Genomic DNA, 21,475 nt, shown 5'->3' on the forward strand with positions numbered 1-21,475 from the left:
AGCCATAATTTCTGTCCTCTATTCTTTACGCCCTCTGGTCAACCACCTGCCAGCACAAGATGACAAGATTTTACCCCAAGAGAGAACTCCACCAAGCACCACCGCCGCCGCGTGTCATCCACGACAGACAAATAAACGCCTCCCTCAAATAGACACCTTGGTTTTCCCATCAGGAAAAAAACGACAACAGGTACCAACTGTAATTACCTCCGTTGATAGACGTTATTGTTCACACAGAGTCACGCTGAATGCCTTTCTTTGCTGGGCAACTATGAAAAATACTACTCTATATGCTATAATATTGGAATGACATAATTCAATAGAATGTAAAGAATGAAATAGTTTTCGCTATCTGTGCGCCTTCTGGTGTGCATACCTTGGCCACTAGGGGTGGTATAATACAGACATATTTGATATACTGTACATGAAGACGGTTAACTTTATTGTTCAACCTTAAGAGCAAAAATAAATAAATAAAAGTGTTTCTGAGGGGCATGGCTTATCAAAGGGTCAATTAAAAGTTTGGCACTTGTCTCCCGTCACAAACCGAGGGCGCAAATGGAAACGTTTTCACATGTCCAGAGCGCAAAGGCCGGCACAGCCCGCTATCACAAGTCATGTCGCGGCTCCAGCGCTAATGGCTATCACGCCGGCAGCCTTTGACGTGCATCGATACGTTCTGACAAAAAACCCGGCGAGAACATACTGAAACTCTCCCACGGTCACTGGCTGTAAAAATATAGATATATTTATGGCGTCATGCCTGCTTGATCCGGCAGTAAGTACTTCTTCGAGGTGCCGCGTCTTCTGACAGTCGCCGAGAATCCAGCGTGGCTTATCTGTCTTAGCACTCCTCACCGCGCTCTGGTGTTTGCCTCCATGACACCTTTCATATTTCTAATAATGAAAAAGGAGAAGGGGAAAAAAAACGGATGGAGAGGCAAGTGGACGTGTTTAAACAACAGCGGAAAAAAAGCGAGGGAGGATGAATGTTAAACAAATGTCAGGATCAAGTGCACTTCCTGGGATGGCGGCGCTGGCCACCGAGAAGGGATCAGGAGACAATAACCAGTTTGATTGTTTGCTTTCACCTTCACAGCCTGTTTACAAGCACGCCACGGAGCATTAATACACAGTCGTTTGTCGTTTTTGCTTGGAAAACGAATCCAGTGAAGCCCCGCATATTCACGCTTTGGCATTCATGAATTCGCATTTTTTTGGGAGGTGGGGGGTCTGTTATTCGCTGAAATGCTAACCTGTTTTATTCTGTAACACCGTAAAATATTACAAGATGGTGACAAACCCCTGGTTAATAGCAAAGTAGTAATTGTATCTATGATGTATTGTTGAAGTGATACATCTCGGCTGAGAAATTAAGATGTCTGTATGTTGGGGAGGAGCTGAATTTAGCCTGGGTTGTTAGAGTCTTTGCCGCATGTGTATGTTTTTGCTTTGCTGAGTGGCTATTAAAATAGCTCGAGCTAACAAATGACTGCGGCGCATTTCCTATTTCTCTTGAAGGGAAATGTTCTAAGAGGAGTTTAAAATGATTTGAAAGTGTTTTGGGATCATAGTTTCAGTTCAGTTTATTTTTGAAAGGGGACAATGCAATTTCATAAAACACATGAAGTACACATGGTTAAAAAAGCCAGAATTAGCCAGAAGGCTAGTTTTCATCTGTAGTCCCCTGGTATGTTTGTGGTATGTTTATGATTTAAACTATTATAAAGGCAATTATGAAGGTTTTCTTTGGGGGGGTGTCAATTACTTGCATTTTTTTCATGGCGGATAGGGACAGCTCTGCCGTGAATGGTAAGGGTTTACTGAACACACAATCCATGTTGAAGTATTAGTATTATCGCTAGAATATATGGAAGAAACCTCACCTGAATTTGCCAGTTCATACCGGACCGTGCGAAACCTCAAAACATCGTATGTCTGTACCGTCATATCAAGAGGTATGTATATACTCTGTGTGATCAGAGCAATCTCATGGAACACCAAGTAGGCAATGCCATGACATCATTGGTTCTGTTGTTTCAGAAAAACCCAATATTTCGGAAATATCCATAATATCCATTTAGTTCCCAACTACAGCGAACCCCCGCCAATTAGCAGTTAGCTATTCATGTGCTTTTTCCCTGTGGAACCTATCCTCAGCTATTTGGACTATTCGCCAAGGACCTGGCTAATAAGTAAAGAAGTAGTCGGTGTCAAGGAAGTATGTTGAAGTGATGCATCTCAACTGTGAAACAAGCTTTGTATGTCGAGGAGGAGCGAAGTGTGGCCTGGGTTGTTAGTAGAAGTTATGGAGGGTCAACATGTTTTTTTCAAAATGAAATCAACAGTATGTCATTCATATTGAAGTTTATGGTAGAAGACGAGTTTGAAATGATATGAAACTGTTTTGAGCTCATTGTTTGTGGTATATTTAGGGTTTAAACTATTAATAAAGGCCATTATTCATATTTTGGTGATGTCAATTGGTTGTGTTTTTTCACTATTTCCTGCAGGGCTTTTAAGCAATCTGTCAAAATCTCAATGAGTAGTTCCTCTTTGGAGGACAGCTGGAAATAGTTTGAAATGACGCTATTTCAAACCAAAATGGCGGCTTTCTAGTTCTTTTTGGGCCTAGAGGCTTTTCGATAGATTATGTATTATCAGCAACGACGTGCATGTAGAGGACTGCGATGTTTCGCTTCGTCAGCTAATAACGTTGCCATCATTGCACACACAGGATGTTATTTTCCCAAGTTATCACTTTTCTTTTTGGAAGAGCACAATGTTGCGCATGTGTGGGCTGCCTCCTTCAAACGACGACGACGTGACAACCGTGGATCGGATTTACCTTGATGTGTGCCACTTTGAACCGCTTGGCACGGGTACAAGACACAGACTTATTTGACTGGAGAAAATAGCAGACTGACACGCACACACACACGCAAGCTTAGCGATGAGCGTCGTGAAACATTGCAATTCAGCTAAATCGGGACCCTTTCGAGGTGTTTGATCACAAACTATTTGGAAACACGCACAAGCACGATACATTCAGGGCATTCTTTTTTTTGTTGCTGATGATTGCATCAAATGGATGAGCGGTGTCATTTTTTTTGCATTTGATCTCTGTGTAAGTTACACTTCAACACCGGAAGGCACCACCTAATGCAACGATATTACATCAGTGCGATGCACATCGGAATAGTTTCAAATGTAAGCGGATAAGCAATGCGCTTGAAAATAGATTTAAAGCCCAGAAGGTGCACCCCGCGTTAATATCACTTTAACTATACCAGCTGATGAATGTGGGGCTGAGAAAAAATCAAAATACATTCCTTTAGCGCATTGTAGTTCAAAGCGAAAACCCCCATCACCTCCCCAAATGGAGCTTCGGCACTCAAGATATTATTTTTATGAATAATTTATTGCAGCCAGTTTCAAAGAGCCAAGCTGAATCACAACTATTTTTGGTGTAGCTCACGTCAGTTAAATCTGCAGGTACACAATGCTAATGTGGAACTGTAAACAGCATTTGATGACATTAGAGTTTGGAAGTTTGTTTGGGTGGTTGGTGGAAGTGGGAAAAATATGAACACCCACGGAATCAAATTGGCATGTCCATCACGACAGGACGGCTGAAAATCAATAAAGAAGCGGTGCTATTTAGCTAGAGCTAGTCGGCCATTTTAAGTTGAAGGTCCCATGGCACACTACCTTGAAAATTAAGGTTCTCAAATGTAAACGGGCAAGACTTGTAAAATCATGTTGACCAAGTCAAGTCCCAAGTCCTAAAATTGGCAACTTATGTCTGACTTGAGTCAAGTCATGTGACTCGAGTCTCCCACGTGTGCTTAGCAGAGCTGACGGATCAATTGCAAAATTTCTGAGTTTTCATCACAGAGTGTGGGTGAAGTTTGACGCTTCGCCATGAAATGTGAAACTCTCAAAATGGGCTTTCACAATCTCCAATCCGGGTCTATTCAATTGGGGGTTTCACCCTAAAATATAGAAAAAAGCTAGTTCCAAAACGTGATACATGGTTATTTAAACATATTAAACATGACCCAATACAAACGGACATTTTGGTTAATGGTTAATTCTAATGTATGACAGATAAAAGAAGCACTGCCACTAAAGGAATCTCATCCAGAGTTAAATGCGGACAGGAAAACAGGGAGGTTTTAATTGTTTTGTTTGAATACAATCCAAGATACTTTAAAACTATTATGTTCTCGGAAGGCTCGGGGAGAGATAAAACTGCAATTAATTTTAAAAGGGACGCAAAACAGAGAGACAATACATCAAGTCGCACGAGTAGTGGCGACGGCCGGCGCCTACGTGGGGCGCGGCGGCGGCATGACGGCAGAGGTTGGCAAAAGGTAGCGTTCATAATTACAACTGCCATTGTCGCAGACTTTTGGTGGGGTGGGAAAGTGTGACACCGATGGTGACGGTGGCGCCACAATGAGCCCCGTTTGGTGATGTGGTGTTATTCACGAGTGTGTGTCATCTCCACGGCAACTATGAAAACAAGTGGCTGCCACCAGGATTAAAGATGGAACACATTTCCTTCTACAATACTTGGTGCTATGGTGGCAAAGTCAATCTTTGAATTTTTTCCAGGCCAGAAGTCACGCTATTGACATGCTAATAGTTAGCATCAATAGTTGCAGTTTTAGTAGCAATAGATATTTGTATAAAAATGGTGGCGCAATACATGTGGACATATAATATATCAATACTCACACAGGCATATATTCTTTATCCTCTACAAGAAATGTCAAATATTACAGCATCTTACTGAGTCACTAACAGTAGTAGTAGTAGTTTGGGTAGTGAAACAATGATTATTTCATCTCAGTTTACTTAGAATTTCTATACACAGGTTAATTGGGAATTTGCTCATCTAGTGTAACAGCATTTAATTGTTGTGACTGTCACTATACGTCACGTGCATAGATAGAGGAACAAAGATCCATTATTTGTAGGAAACAATAATTATCCAATCAATTAAGTGGAATTGGATAATTTCCTGTGGCACACCTGATAATCACTGCCCTACACAATCAACTACATTAGTTTGGCATTTCCCTACATTTGCTTGATGCAATTCAGGTACTTGAATATTTTTAATGCGATGGGAGATTCTTACTTCCGAATTTTCTGTGCTCTTATATACGACCCAGTTGCTGACCAAAACAGCAGCACCTATTGAGGCATGTACTGTACATGTGGCAATACTGTCCGTTCCAGTGTGTGGAGTTGTTCCTGGACATATTGAGACCACCTGCCTGAGCATATGCCTCCATGATCAGCCAGGTCTTGCGCAACCGACACTACGGATGTCGAACCACAGGGGGCAGCAAGTGATGGACATAAGGGTCGCGTCCTTGCTCGTGCATTTTTCTCAGCCGCGTCCTCAGGAAAGAATTTCGTCTTCTACCGTTATCGCCATGGGGACGGCAGCCAAGAGTTGCTTAGAGGGTAAACTCGGTAAACTGGTTTGGAGACATGTCCTCACTTGCCGAGTCACCCTCTGATTTCTCTCCTTAATTACTGTTAATCGGAGGAACCGCGTGGTACATGCTAATGAAGCCCGGCCAATCTGATGAGGGACAGTGAGGGGCTATGCACTGATTTAAAAAAAAAAATAAAATAAAAAATGTGGGATACACACATACTGATAATCTGACCAAATTTGAGATTTTTTTTGGGCTCTGTTCCGATTAAAGTCAGAAAATGACCGATTGCCGGATCTCTAAAAAGATTATCCTGTGGTGTAAGGTGTGTTCAGAGTAATTGGCTCTGCTTCACCTCATAATCATGGAGTCTGTGGCTCGGTTGACCACATTCCCAGGGAATTTGTGATTTTCAACATTGAACAGGTTTAACATATATGATTGTCGGCCCCTACCGTTTTCCTGAGCAAATCAAGAAGGAAAAATCTCAACACACCCCAAATCACAGGATAATCGCTGTGGATGATCTTTTAGAGACATCCCATATTTGGGCCTCTGCCGAATTTGATCACACTGAAGGAAAATGCTCAAATTTGGCCCAATTGTTGGTGCCCCAATTAATCGGCTACCGTGACAATCACATGGTCCGTGGCTCGGCCAAACTGGTGTCCACAACACTCCTAGGAATTTGTGAGCATAAATCATGAACAGGTTTCACATTTACGATTGTCAGCTTTGACAAAAGAGGAAAACTTCTAACACAGCCCACCCCGCAGGACAATCGGTCAGGATAATCTTTTTGAGACACTCAACAATTTGGCATTTGCTGACTTTGTTCTGGAGAAAAGTGCTCAAATTTGGCCCGATTATCGGGATGTGTGTTGAAAGAAAGTGTGCCCTCGAGCCAAAGCAGGCAGCTCCGTCCTAAAAAAAGCAATCCCCCCCGAGACTCTGTAGCTACAGCCGTAGACGACATCAGTCGTCTGCCCGCCACTGCGTCAAACAACAAACAAAACGTTCGGCTGATCGCAAACAGAATTAATTATGACTTTCATCAAGGTTTTTTTTTTTTTTTTTTGATAGCTTGGCAATTCGGCGATAGATTGACGGCTCATTGTTGTAAAGGCATACAATCAATCTGACCTATTTTCACCCACAAGCATAATTACAGCGCGAGGCCTCCGCTGAAGCCGCGGTGATGCCTTCCCACTCCATCGTCAATGTAATGAACTGTGACTGGCGTGTGATTGCATGCATTCAAGGACGCCACTTCCCAAGATCAACAAGCAAGCGGCAATTAAATACAATCCTTTCTTCTCGTTCTGGATATTGACTCGAGCATAAGTACGACATTTAGCGTTTAAAACGGGACACAAAATCAATATTTCAATGGGTTTATGCGGGTCCGCTAGTGTCAGCTTCTGCTAACGAACAGATAATCCCATTTGTCGGTACAGTGAACGCCCGTTTATCCCGTTCCAGACCCACCCGCCGTAGGTGAAAAAACAACTTAAAACTCAGTTTTTAAACACATTGTACATGTATTTGAACACACAAAAAAACTAAATGAAAGCATAAAATGCATAGAAAATGGCTGTTAGATATGGTCGTGAACTCAACTCATTTTGGGAGATAGTGAACAATTCTTTTTTTTTTAAATTGCCACCCACAGTTGTAGTTTACGGTCAAACTAAACACAAAAGAAAGAATTACAAATTGTGTATTTAAAACAACCACACAGCTTTGCCTTAGTAAAGCTAACAAATAACGGACAATGCAAAACGCCATAGACAGGTTAACGTATAGCATAGGTGTCGCGGTGTTGTACCCATTTAAGCAGCGGATATTGGAACACAAACAGTGGAGCAAAACATGTAGACAGATACAATAGTAAACTACTCACAGATCAATATTTATTTATCCTCTGGGGAGAATGACTAGTATTACTGCTGAGGAGTTGTGATGTCACGTCCATCTCCATTTATATCCGTATGTCTCTATTGTACTGCTTTCAGGTGGCTAAGGCGTGCACACCAGAAGGAGAAGCACAATGTCCATTGAACTGAAGCAACAAATGTGGCAAAAACTGTTTAATTTGTTCCATTCTATTTAATCATGTCGTTACTGGATGTTTTTATGAAATAAAAATAATACTGTCTTATTAAAAAACACATTACAATTTGTTTTTTGTTTTTTTGGGGTGGGTCCTGGAACGGAGCAATGACATTTCCATTTATTTCAGTGGGCAAAGACGATTTGAGATACAAGTGTGGTCATGGAACGAATGAATATTGTATCCCAAGGCACCACTGTAAATCTCAACTATATTCTTGTGCTGTATGTAAGGGAGGAACTAAGCTAAGTTTAGCCTGGGTTGTTACGAAGAGTCTATACCACGTGCATGTTTTCGAAATCAAATCATGTGTAAGCCATTTATTTTTTTAGGGTAATGTAGGATGTAGTTTTTGGGATCATAGTTTTTGATATGCAGTATTACAGTTTTTTTCCTTTTAATAGAGGCAATTCTAGAACAGTTTATGGGTGGGACATCAATTACTCACGATTTTTCGCTATTTGTGGCAGGGCTCACGAATAGCGCGGGTTTACTGTATTAGAAATCTAGCAGACGAGAACAAACGACGTTTTGCGTCCGGATGGACAATTACGGTCATTGGCATAAATAAAAGCTGATTGGACAGCCGATTACTTTCAATTCACGGGGAGCAAAGCGTGCTCAGCGAGCGATAATTAACCTCCCGCTTAGCGTCGGCCGCTAATCCAAAATGTCCAATTCCGCGAGTTAGGTATTCAGTTAGTGCTAATTTTAAAATCCAGGCAGACTTAAATGTGTTAATTAAATAGCAACCCCCTGTTATAATTCAATTGACACACTGTAATAAATGCCTGCTTCTATCCAACAACAACGCAACTGGATGGAGTCATTTGCCATTTTGCGCTGTTAGCCTGCAGCGAGGGCTTTTCCAGCAGGCTACCAGTAGCTAAGTGCCAGATGTGCTAGACGAGTAGCTGCATGATAAATGGCAGCGGGTGAGCCCCCTGCTCTCGCATCCCACCGCCGGTCCCTGGGCATGCAGCTTTTCGGGCCAAATGGCATCCGCATCCCTTCCCAGCTGACATTTAAAGCCTCTGCCATGCTACCCCAGCTGTGGACACCACAGGTTCCTTACCCCGCCTTCCTTCAGCTTCTCCCGGGCACCGAGCCATCAGGCCCCCAATGCCAGTGCCAGTCAAACCATTTGCATAAACAGCCAGCTTTCAAAGCACGTGGCGGGTAAAGATCATACTTTACACTGCAGTCATTTGTCATTTATCACATAAACACAGTGCAGAGGGGTCCTCGGTTTACAACCGAGTTCCATTCCTACGGTGGCAAAGTAACCCGAAATTGTACGTATTGTACAAATTTTATTTTTATTCTCAAGCCCACTTATTTGTCCTTCCACTCGTTTCACATTTCCCAACTGATTCAAACCTCCAAATACAGCGGTGCCCTGAGTTTAATTCAATAATTAATTAATTTAAAATAGCACTCTATAATCTTGTACTTTATGAAAATATACAGTCATCGCATAATTAAAGAGAATTACAAAAAAAACAACTGTTTTTGTCGCACTGCATTAAGTACGGCACTAATATTAGTTGGTCACCTTTTATTCTGGGAAACGACGCTTTAGTTTCAAAAACACAACAACAACACCTTATTCATGCAGGGATGTCATATTTATGTGACGATATGTCACAATCACTTTTGAGCTTTTAATTCACCAAAAGCTAAAGTAAGGACGCCTAATTACTTTATTATGTTTAATTGGCACTTCAATCTCCATATGTAGTTAAGCACTTTTGTTAAAATTATACCATTTAATTCACTGCACATTATTTTTGCGGCCCCTGAGGGTTCGGGGACCCCAGTTTGAGAACTACTACTTTAAGGTACCATTGAACTGATTGTCTCAAAGCAAACAGTACTTAGCAATAAAATATTAGCGTTCCAATATTTAGTTGGTTACATAGTGCAAAAGATGAGACCGACAATCCTTTCATCTTCTTATCATGTGTCCGTTTGATATCAAATGCACAACACTAAGTCGAACAACAAGATATTCATACTTACAGTGGAAGTTTATAAATAATAAATGACTATTTTGTTCTACTTAGAAGACTTTGTCTAATGAATATTTATTCTTGCCATTTTCTTTTCTTTTTAAATCCAGCGCACTGTTGTTATCAGGCGGTATCAGTCCCATTTTGTCTTCCTTTAATCTAAAAAAGGGCAGAATATCGCAGGCGTGTTACTAACAAGCACCAACCGGCAGCAAATGCAATTCCTCCAACCAGTGAAGACAAATCCTTCCGACGAGGGGACACTTCAAAGGACAAGAGCATATATTGACCATTTTCCTACATGAGAGCGAATAAAATTCATGAGAGCTGTGCATGTTGATCCGGATGCCGCATGTATCGTATATACTACGCTTTACTTCAAAACGTGTTTGCCAAGCTGAATTAGAAGAGCAAAATACAATTTTACGTCATTTTCAGGAAAAGCATAAAAGTTGGCCAATGAAGGAAGGCTTGACGCCACTGTAGGGTAAAAACACTTTTTACGAGGTCACCTTTATACTCTGCTACAATAGGTTTGAAATAAAACAATCAATTGTGTTGTTATAGCACTTTATAATACTGTACTTTATAAAAACAGTAATGACATGATTAAATAGAATGTAGAGCAATTGAACAGTTTTTGCCACATTTTTTACTTCAGCACTCAGCTCTTTAGTAAGCGCAGTAATATGAGTTCTTTACAGCGGAAAAAGACTATACGACAATACAGATCTGTCTACATGTGTTGCTTTACAATTTGTGTTCAAATATCCATCGCTCGCAGGCTTATAACACTGTGACGCCGATGGTGTTTTTTTTTTTTTTATTCTTTGTTAACATTAAGCTAAACGGACCATTAAGGCAAAGCAACGTGGTTGTCTTAAATGCGCAAAGTGCAATGCTCTTGGTTTCATGTTTATTTTGACAGTAAACTCCCACTGGGAGTGGCAATAACTCAGTGATTAGGCAGCACACACGCACACAACATACCATATAATACACTGCAGATATGTCTTTTCTTCTTTGCACTTCAGGGAGCCCCCCCTTAACTGGATGAGTTGTTATGTTATGTGCGTATCTATAGTGTATACATGTGTGTGTTTCCAATCAATTGCGCATTGGCCTTCAACTGCCTTTTTGTCGCACACCACCTATGCAAACTCCTTCCGACGGTGTCATGAACCCAAACAACAAAAGCATCGCCCGCCTATAAATGTTTCAGCGGCGCGGCCGTGTGTGTGTTTGAAAGTGGCTCAAATGCCATTATCGCGGTGGATGTGGATGTGAAATGTCACCGCGGAGCAGCCCCGCTGCGCCCGCAGCCCTGCCCGAGTCAGTCGGCCTCTTTGGAGGACTCCAGCTGCCTCCCCGCTGATGAAAGGCCGTACGGCGGCTCTGCTTCTCGGCAACCTTTTACCATCACGTGACCTTTTGGACCGCAGAAATGCTTTTGATAGCATGCCATCCAGTTTGTTATTTGGCTCGCTATATAGCTGGATGGATGCTTCTTGCGGGTGGTGGGGAGAGCAGTGAACTTGTCTGTTTTTAATGAGTGTCAAAACATGCGTTTCCCTGCCACATAGGCATGATTAAAAGGTTGTTCTTGTTTTTTTGTCTGCTTAGAAGGCATTCAGTTACATTGGGTTATGTTTACAACTAACGACAGGCGGTTAGTTGTTTCCGAGGTTACGAACGTGCACGGATGAGTACGTCATCACGCAGCTCAAGAAGGCACACTCAGTTACCGCCGTACTGAGTTTCTTCCTTTGATAGTTTTAGATTCATAGCCTAGAAGTGTTTTTTTTTTACCTGTATTTACTATAATATGACACTTTGAAGTTATGAACGGTATGCAATCAAGTAGTTTATGCAGGTGACACTAATTCAGTCGTGCCTTGAGATATGCTTGTAGCTTAAAACACTCTCAGATAATCTTTCCTCATTGAAATGAATGGAAATGACATTTATCCGTTCCAACCCCCCACAAAAATACAAATATTTTTGGGAATGTGCTTTTATCGGGAAAATAGCATTCTGTAATATTTACTCATGTGAGGAACCTGGGGTACCAGCAGAAAACCATGTGAAGGTCAGAGCCGACATTCAAACCTCAAACCTCAGGAGCTTAAGATGAACTTAGCACTAGTGCACCGTGCTTCCCATATCACATTTATTGACTCCCCAAAAGTTTTGGGGATTTTTTTTTGCCACTCCAAATCATCCAACTTTGGGGGCCTTCTTACTTAACCACTAAATATATACAAGTCTGAATACCTACTGTGCATAAACTAGCAAACGACACCGAGTGGAGCACTTGCCTCGCTGCCATGTATGATTTACATGTGAGCGGTTGAATCACCAGTTGACATGCAGCTCGGGGAATTTGGCCCTTAATGAGACCTTCTTAACATAAGCAGTATGGCAGAGTTATCTACCAACACAGAGGCCGCTGTCAAAATGTCAACGGATCTCAATTCAGCCACCGACTTGCTCCCACAGGGACCCCGGCACTCATGCCAGCGGGGGCCCCAACGCGGTGGCGAATCCAGCGGCGGAAAAGCAAGGGGAAGCAGGAACGAATGCCCTTTTCGACACCACGTGCGGTGACAAGTTCAAGGAAAAACCTGACGAAAGATCTCTCTTGAAAAGCATTAGCAGAAACAACAAGTGCAGGTGATACATTTTAAAATGGAGTCGAATCTATGCATGGGGGAGTTTTTGGCCAAGTCACGCACATCAGGAGCCACAATGAATTAATCCTAATATACAAACTGTTTAATTATGTTATTACTTGATGTTTTTATTAAGTAAACTATCGAGTGGTATTTTCCCCATGGAAAAAAAAAAACATTACAAGGATTTCTGTAGCTTTTTTGGGGGGAGGTTGGAAGAGATTATTTGCATTTCCATTCATTTCAATGGAGAAAGATGATTTGAATGGTGATAGGGGTGTTCTCAGTTAACTCCTGAAATGAATTAAAATGTCATTAATTTTTTCTAACCCCGCGAAAAAACCACTACAATCTTTTCTGTTATGTGTTTTAATAAAGGGAAACAGCACGGGATTCTGCCTGTTTTTTTTAATACGAGGAAGCTGAGATTCTAAACCAGGACCTCTTGTCTGTGAGGCAGACGTTCTAAAAACTAGCCCGCATCTAAATCATTTAATTTCGAATATAACGTGTCTTGCCCCAAAAACAAGATCGAAGCTCCAGGCCAACTATCGGCAGACACGCAACCATACCCTCCTCAGACGGTCTCTGAGGCTTCACAGCATTGTGCGCTTGTCTTTGTGGTGTCTTTCACTTCAAACCGTCCCTCTGAACATCACACGGCTCCCTTTCAAAATATCCTTTTGAGCATCCCTTTTATTCCCCTCACCTCTCCACACCAGTGAAAGTAGCCCCCCGCACACACTCTTTCCAGCCCATTGGGGAGGAGGTTATCGGGGGAAGAGAGATGATTTCCGGTGACGTGGAATGATGCTGCATCCACTCGTCAAGTGACCGCAGAACCCAATGAATACGTTCAGACACCTAGAAGTTGTAGAAATTTGGAGTTTGACCAAAGTGCCAAATGAACATGTTCAGACAGCCCAGAGGTTGGACAATATGGAGTTTGACATTTTTCGTCAATATGGGCGATGTCATCATATCACGCAGGCCATTACTAAACCTAATTTCAGCCAGCATCGAAGGTTTGTGCTGGAAAGACTTGTTAGTTGCAGAAAAGACAGCGGTGGTGTTTAAAACAAACAAAAACACAAAAATCACACCAAGCGCAATGATGACTCTCCGTAACAACCCAGGCTAAACTGAACTCTTTCCCCATCACACGAAGCTTGTCTCTTAGTCAGGATGTAACACTTTAACATACTTCCTTAGACCAACTGTACTACTTTCTTATTGAGACAGTGCTTTGGCACCATCTTGTGGCTTCTTCAGGCGTTTCAAAACGAGCACAAAAAAAATTCAAAAAAGTGTGTTTGTCAGCGAAGGGGGGAATAGTTCCCCCTCCCCAAATTTGCAAAAAGTGAATGTGCAGTTGGGGATTACTCGATAGAAAAAGGACCTGTGATTGATCTCAATGAGACATTCTGTTTCAAAGGCGGACCAAACGGAAGTCCGACTCGTGTCACAGAACCGATTGCGCTACCACTGGACCCTTATCGACCAGCAAGAATTTCTTTGTCCCACATTTTTTTTTTTCCCGCCCCACAGCACTTGCAAGACTTGTGAGATGTTGCGAGACCATCTCCATTAGCGATTTGGGTCTGCACGCGTGTTACCACTTGGGACTTGGCTGTTAATCACAATGACATCTCCCGCCCCCCACTCCTCCTCATCATCGGCATACTTCATTTACGGAAAACAAAGTTGACAATTTTTCTTGCATTTTGTCGTTAGGGGTGCGGCAACGCCGGGATCCGGAATGGACTAGATATTGCTTCGCCTACTGATGGATGTCTCCTTCTCCCCACTTTGACATTTGCTTATCCTCGTCCGCATCTAGCGCGATTGACGTGCACTCTATCGGGACATCTGCTAAGCTGTTGTGTCATTTGTCACCTCTTCAATAGAAATGGAAGAAGAGGGGAGTTACCGGCGATAAGACTTAATGACACCCACCACAGTGCGGCCATTACTCCCTACTTGTGGAAGTACGCCGTCCGCACTAATACTTTACTACGTTTAATTTGTCTGTCTTGGGCATTCTCTGAGCAATTTAACCAGCATATTTAAAAATGTTTTTTGTTTTGTTGCCACTAATAGATAGAAAGAAAAGCTCACTCTTTAAGCTCATTGCATGCAGTCACTCATAACTGTCAATTTAGAGCAAATTTAGGGAAGACAGGCTTTCGGTTTAACACCTTTTAAACTTAATGCATTTGAAGAGGCCACTCTAACCTCTCCTGTGAAAAGAGACTATTTTGCACAACTTCTTCTCAACTCTCCGCTTCTTCAACTACAGAGCGGTGATATCATCGCATCCGGAACAAGGACGTGCATTTCCATCGCCGAGAGAGCGGCGACATGTTATCTCGAAACACTTCCAACGATACCAAACATCCATGTGTAAAGCTACCTAAGTGATAGCATACGTTTCACTCCAATGTTAACCAATAAATTATGATACAATTCTTTGGAATTATAATGCAATTGACTCCAATTACAATACAATCCACTATAATCACAAAACAATACAATTAATTACCATACAATTAGTATGAGACGATATTACTGTACGCTTTACTCCAATTACGATACATTCCAATTAAGATAAAATGGATTTCACTCCAATTACGAAACGATTCACTCTAATTACGTTACACTCTAATCACAGTGCAATATGATCCACTCTAATTATGAAATGACAAAAATTGACCAATAAAGAAGCTTCACTGCAATTACTATACGATTTATTCAAATGACAATACAACGTGATTCTCTCAAACTATGATACAATTCCTTAAAATTCTGATTTGATCTAATTACAATACAAATCACTCTAGTTACCCCGTTAATTACAATACGATTCACTGTACTATACTTACGATACGATACTTTACGATACACTCCAATTACGATACATTCCAATATGTCTCACTCGAATTATGATACGTAAACTAACTCTAAAATACGATCCAATTACGATACCGTAAAAATCACTGCAATTACAATACAATTCACTCCGATTACGAACTGCAATTACAATACAATTCACTCCGATTACGAAATGATACACATTTCAATTACGCACAATACATTGAAATTATGATGCCATGCAATACGATTCACTCCAACCACAATATGATTTGATTCACTCTAATTACCAAGCAGCACTATTGCCTCCAACGACTCGATACAAGTCATGTCTACGACTTCATGTTCAAGTGGTGAGTAATTAACTTTGTTTTAGCATGAGACTTCCAGTCCTCGTTGCCTTCTTTATTGATCAATCCAAAATCTGGATGAACTTGGCACAGCTCTTTGGGGAAATGAGATTAGTCTGAGACGTGAAAGAGACTAAGTAATAAGACAATCTTTAACATCACTTACTGTACATAGGAAGAAAAAAAACGGCTTTTTAAAAGAATCGATTATAATGCTGCAGCATTGCATCCATAGCCGATTATGACAATATTTTTTTCTCACATCCCTATTCCAGAGAGAGTATCTATCGACAACTTTTTTTGTGTGGGACGGCAAATGCGGCACTTCCTCGACATGCATCTCTACAAACACAAGTGAAGGCGCAGATTTTCTCCCCATGAGGTGGAAGGCAGGCAATTTTTTCCCCCCTTCCTCCCTCTGCCTCTCTCCTGCAGAGGGACTATTATTGCAGCTAATTATCTACAAATAGGCCCGATATGACAAACACAGCCCCCGCCACTAAGTGCACTAAATCAGTCAGTGCGAGTATGAATGAATGAAAGCGAAGCAAGGATAGGAACAAGATAAAAGTCACTGTGATGAAATGAAAAAAAAATGGGGGGGGGGGGGGGGGGGGATCAGATGAATGAATCAGATATAATTGAGGAGAATATAGAGAAACAACATAGAGTAAGACGAGGGATATAAAAGCGAGGCAGATGGGCAAACAAAGACACCAAAAGGGACAAACAGAACAAAATGATAGAGTCTATGGCGCGCGCGACGGTTGTTGCCAATGGCAACCGTCCCGCGATCCACAGGCAGCATCCATCCCAGCATGCCGGGTGATCAGGCCAGCTCAGGGGTCTACGAGGCTGTCTGTCTCATTTCCGCACAGAAACTCGTTTACTAAGCGAGCTATGACGCGTCAATGGGCGCTTGATTAGATCCTTACCTCTGACACATATGAATATTAATCAGCGTTGAGTGAATACACATTTACTCTCCTTTCATCTGGATCACGCTTGAGGGTCCTCCGCTTCTCCTCTTAATTTTTGCCCAATGAATATGTCACGGATGCATTGCCAGGGGCCAAAAAGCCCTCCAGATAATCTGGACACAGTGACTGCGCATTGAGCTTTTAAACAAAACGCCTCTGGCTTTTTTGTCTTGTTGTGCTATATTCGCCATGGCGACAAAAGCTCTCTTGGGCACCTAAAGGAAATTAACAGGGGGAGGGATGGCAATCACGGCAAAAACACTTAAGCGGATATGTGGCGACGATACGTCGGCCGGCTTAAGATGATGGCGTGCGGCCGCACAAATGAAGCTGCAGTTGTGAAACGGATGCCAAAACAAGTGGCTGTTATTTCTTTGCCCATGAGCGCAAACACAATGATATGCTAATTAGTTGGAGGGTTTTCACCTCACATATTTCTTTCAATTTTCCATATTTATTCCTCCCACATTCCAAAAACATTCACGTTCGGTTCATTGAAGACTAAATCGGGGTGTCCACAGTCCAGCCATTAACAACCTGCTGTCCATTTTTCCGTCACCCATGGCATATATTCAAAATAACATTGGGGGTGGTCTTAGGGGAGGTTGCGACATCCACATCCACCCACCCCTGACGATTACTACTAATAAATTGATTCTATACACCGGGTCATTTAATTTTTTACATTTTTAAGTATTTGTAATTTATTTCTGAACTATATTTCTTGTGTGTGTAAAGTGTATTGCATGGAGTTTTATTTAAAATTTGATATGGGCGCCAGCATTAGCCACCAGTTTCTCAAGCCGTCAGGGAACCGCATTAACCGATTTCACGGGGAAGTCTTATGGGATGGAAGACATAACTTCTCGTATTCACCCTCCAAGTTCTTCCAAAGTTGTTGGTAGAATAGACTTGCTCCTTTAATAATGGAACATACACAAAAAAATTGAGAAAAATATTACAACATATGAATAAATTAAATTAAGTATTTTAAAATAGGGAGATACTTTTCAATCACACTGTAGAGCTTTTCTAGATACGCAAAGATGCAAAGAAACCATTTACCTTTAAAAGTAACAACATTTACCTTCAAAACGCCCAGTGAACAAACATAATTTCGTTCAGGATCAAAAAATAGTTTGCTCCATTTTCTGATTTGTCTCAAGGTCCGATTTGTGAACATAATACACTAGTAATCATCACTCAGACCTGCGCAAACTATCGCCTTGCTGATTGGAAATTTCGCCACTCTACAGAGCATCTGAAGTCCTCTGTAATTTGACCTATTAGAAGATGAGATGCCATAAAATTAGGACAAGCAATTAGTCCACTTTAAGATTTGAATGTCAATGTGTAGCAGTAAAGTCGACTTATCGGTTCAACCCCTACTACAGAGTACACTTGTTTTGACAAGTTTTGAACAGAAGTCAAGGAAAAAATTGGGAAGAAGAAAAAAAATGACATGAATGGTCTTTAATTTGGCACCTGTGGTCGTGGTCTGCGTTTCGCCCCAAGTCAGATAGGATAGGTTCCAGTTGCTCTGTGCAGGATAAGCCGGATAGAAAATGGACGATGGATATATTTTTAGTGACTGTAACTTACGTCACTGACTCCAGCCTCCACTATCTTCAGGCCTGTCTCCTTCTCCAGCTGCTGCTTTGCTCGAACTGCACGGGAGACAAAAGCGGAGGCGGTAGTGACTATGAGCAGAGGATGACAAAGTAGCACTTTTTTTTTTTTTTTTTTTAAATTCCCACTTCTCGGGGCGGAACCAGTTGGTCAGTGATACCGAGAGTGATGCAACGGATGAGACGACGTGAGTCAGATGTCAAAACGATCGCAGGGAGCGAGCGGCCCACGCCTGAGCGTGCGTCATTTACTGCTGGGTCAACGCAACTGGGAAAATGAACCGCTGTTTCTTCGACAGACAATCAATTGTTCTGAAAGGACGGCGGTGGTAAAGAAAGACGAGCATCTGTCAGTAGTTACCGTGAAGTCAATGTCGTAATAGTTGGAGATGAGCTCCAGTCGTCACGTGGATGAATGATGACTACAGCAGAGTACAGTGAACCCCGGCATATTCGCGGTTCACTAGTCACAAATGTATTTATTGTGGAACCTATCCCCAGCTGTTTGCTGAAAAAACTTACCAAACAGAAATTAAGATGTCACAAGATGCCACCAAAGTCCTGTCTAAGTAGGAAAGTAGTACAGAAATCGGTGTCAAGGAAGCATGTCATGGATCAACTAAATTGAGCCTGGGTTGTCATGGAGAGTCTTCAGTCCATGTGTTCAGTAAGGCGGGATTTAGGTTTCGAATGTACAGTGGCTCCACAATCCGTTATGTGATGCTGGTTCAACTTCCATTTGGTCCTCCTTCAAAGCAAAATCCACACGAGTACTTGGCCAATTTATGAGGCATTCAAACTTGAAGGTACCACTGTACTATTTGGTTTGAAGGCCTACAAATGGCCGCAGATCTAACTGCCACTGTTTAAATCTAGCAACACTGTAACATTCGGGAGTGCAACCGACTGAAGCTGAAGTGTGTTCGCTAATAACTTAAGCTCCCTCCTTTTGTCCTTACAATAATTAATACACCGCAAATCTGGTGATCTCATCAAAATACGCCGAAGCTATTTCCACCGACCCGCTTCGTCAGACATATTCTCATGTAAATCCGACACATCCATCACGTCCTACCTTTGAAGCAAACACGTACATTGAAAAACAAAAATCAAAGGGGGCTTTCATAGATTACGCCGAATGAAATAATGCGGGGAAAATGCAGCATCCTCTTAATTGAGTTTGTTAGCATGTGAATGTGAGTTAAAGCGAGCAGGTCCTTTAAATCCCATTTCCCCCAGATGAAGGCTATGCAAATGACCCTGCAGAGACTGAAGCTCACCTCGCACTCCACATTGGGCGAGGGCCTGTGTTAATTAGTATTTTAATCTATCCCGGTGATTCCACTCGGGCCACAATGTATGTGGCATTCCATTTAATTAAGCATGCTACTTTTAGGATAATCATCCATCTCTCTCGCTGGCTGCCGCGCTCGAACCCTCTCATCTTGCCGGTTTGAGTAGAACGCATTGATCATCCTATCATCTCGTCAATGTGGTGGCGTATATTTTAGGCAGAGAGGAGGAGAAATGGGGGAGGTGGGGGGCAGGTGCTGGGTAAGGTCGCATATACAGTGTCTCCCATAAACATGTACTCACAGTTTGAATGTCCATTACCTTATTTGATGTTTTTATTTCAGGTGCGAATAAGAGTGGTAGCTTGTTTAATTTGATCCGTGACCAAGTTCGTAACTACTATCGACTTGTATATTTTACGCAATTACTCTCGGGTATTTGTTATCCGCGATTCGGTTATTCGGTTCACTATACGATAAAAATCCATGAAAAAAAATTATCGTTATAGACTGCAAAAATACACAATAATCCACGATAAAAAATATTCCACAAAAAGAATCTGTAATATAGCAGGGGGCGAATGCTGAACCGAGTTAGCGTGTAATGTTTCCTTTACAATGTTATTTTCTTTAATTGAACTCATTAGGCTTGTATCTGTGCCAATAAACACCAAAATCAAAGTGAATACACGAGTAATGAGCAGTCAAAGAGTGAGTACATTGTTTTTGGGACACCCTGTACATTCAAAGCACTAAAGGGTTGAATGCCACAAAAGTCAAGAAAATGTGCCATTAGCGAGAGGTGAAAAGTCTTCTACGCGCATCTCCAAGATGAAGCTCATTTTCAATTCGTGTTATGTATTTAGTCGTCTGGCTGCCAGGGTGGAGCTACCTGGGTGCTGTTTAGGAGGGGGGGGGGGGGGGGGGGGTAATGAGCCAGCTAATTGGGCCCAGCTGGGCGAGGGCGTAGGTGGCGGGGAGGAGCGAAGGCGCTCAAAAGGTCACGCAACGTTTCGCCGCTAATGAGGACCCCTCCGGGGCAGCGGCGGTGTCGGCGTCACGAGTCAAACGGAGGAAAGATTAGCCCTGCGTCAACACCAGATGACACGTGACCGCCGCCCGGCTCGCCGGCTGACACGTTGTAGCGGGCCGAAGCGGGTCGGTATTTAACGGCCAATCAATGTGGAGGACTCTGCAATCAATGCACGGGAAAGGAATGGGGCCCACTTTAAATGGGAACACAATCTACTCACAGAGCTCATTAAACTGCCCGCTGGACGGATCAGGGGTGGAAGTGAGCGTCCAGACCATGGACGCTTCTGTACACAAGGCCGCTCATTGCTCTTCGTTCTGCTAATCGTCTCTCTTTTGGCAAAACGCCAGTGTTGGGAATGTAATTCGAGTAACTAACTATCTGTGGTGGGAAGTATCACAGTGCAAATAAATCATTAATCTGCTTGAGTCGATTTTTTTAGCTATCTTTTATTTACTTCTGTATTTATTTTAATATTTACTCCTGACATTTTAAAACACATGCAGTATCTCACAAAAGGGAGTTTACCCCTTACATTATATTTTCATGGGACAACAGTGAAGAAATTACACTTCTGTGCCAGTTACCGGAATGCCGCAATTTAACATCACAGATTCAAAACCGCTAAAACTTTAAACGTGACACGAGCCCGCCCCTTTCGTTGTTGGTGCGAGCAGTTAAAGAACCCGACCACCAATCTTTTAACTCATCGATCACCAAATGGCCACCTCCCCTCCCCCATTTGTTTTCATTTCATCACAGTGACTTTGAGTTTGTAAACAAGAAACAAAAAATAAAGTATTTAAATTCTCAGGAAAATCGCAGTTGTTTTGATTAAGGTAATTCAAAATAACGCATTCCAATTCAAACAGTAGTATTGTAATAAAAATGATTACTTTCATAAGACACTAACTAGTCATATGTCACGTATTACATACGGGAAGTAACTTGGCACTGCAAACCGCACGTGCCGATTTCATGAGCTTCAAATGAGCCGCCAAATATTCCTGACAGACTGTGGAAAGAGACGTCCGGTCTCATTTCAGAGAGACTCCTCCAGACATCGTT

General features: G+C 42.1%; 1 protein-coding gene across 1 annotated transcript in view; it reads right to left on the minus strand.

Moving 5' to 3' along the window:
* ptprn2 (protein tyrosine phosphatase receptor type N2) overlaps positions 1-21,475 on the minus strand; it is a 120,071-nt gene that overhangs the window by 43,030 nt on the left and 55,566 nt on the right. The window contains exon 11 of the mRNA XM_061758492.1: positions 18,057-18,121. Within this exon, the coding sequence (XP_061614476.1) occupies positions 18,057-18,121 (65 nt within the window). The remainder of the gene's footprint in view (positions 1-18,056; positions 18,122-21,475) is intronic.

This window comes from Phyllopteryx taeniolatus, chromosome 20, assembly GCF_024500385.1.
Source record: "Phyllopteryx taeniolatus isolate TA_2022b chromosome 20, UOR_Ptae_1.2, whole genome shotgun sequence".
Lineage (NCBI taxonomy): Eukaryota > Metazoa > Chordata > Actinopteri > Syngnathiformes > Syngnathidae > Phyllopteryx > Phyllopteryx taeniolatus.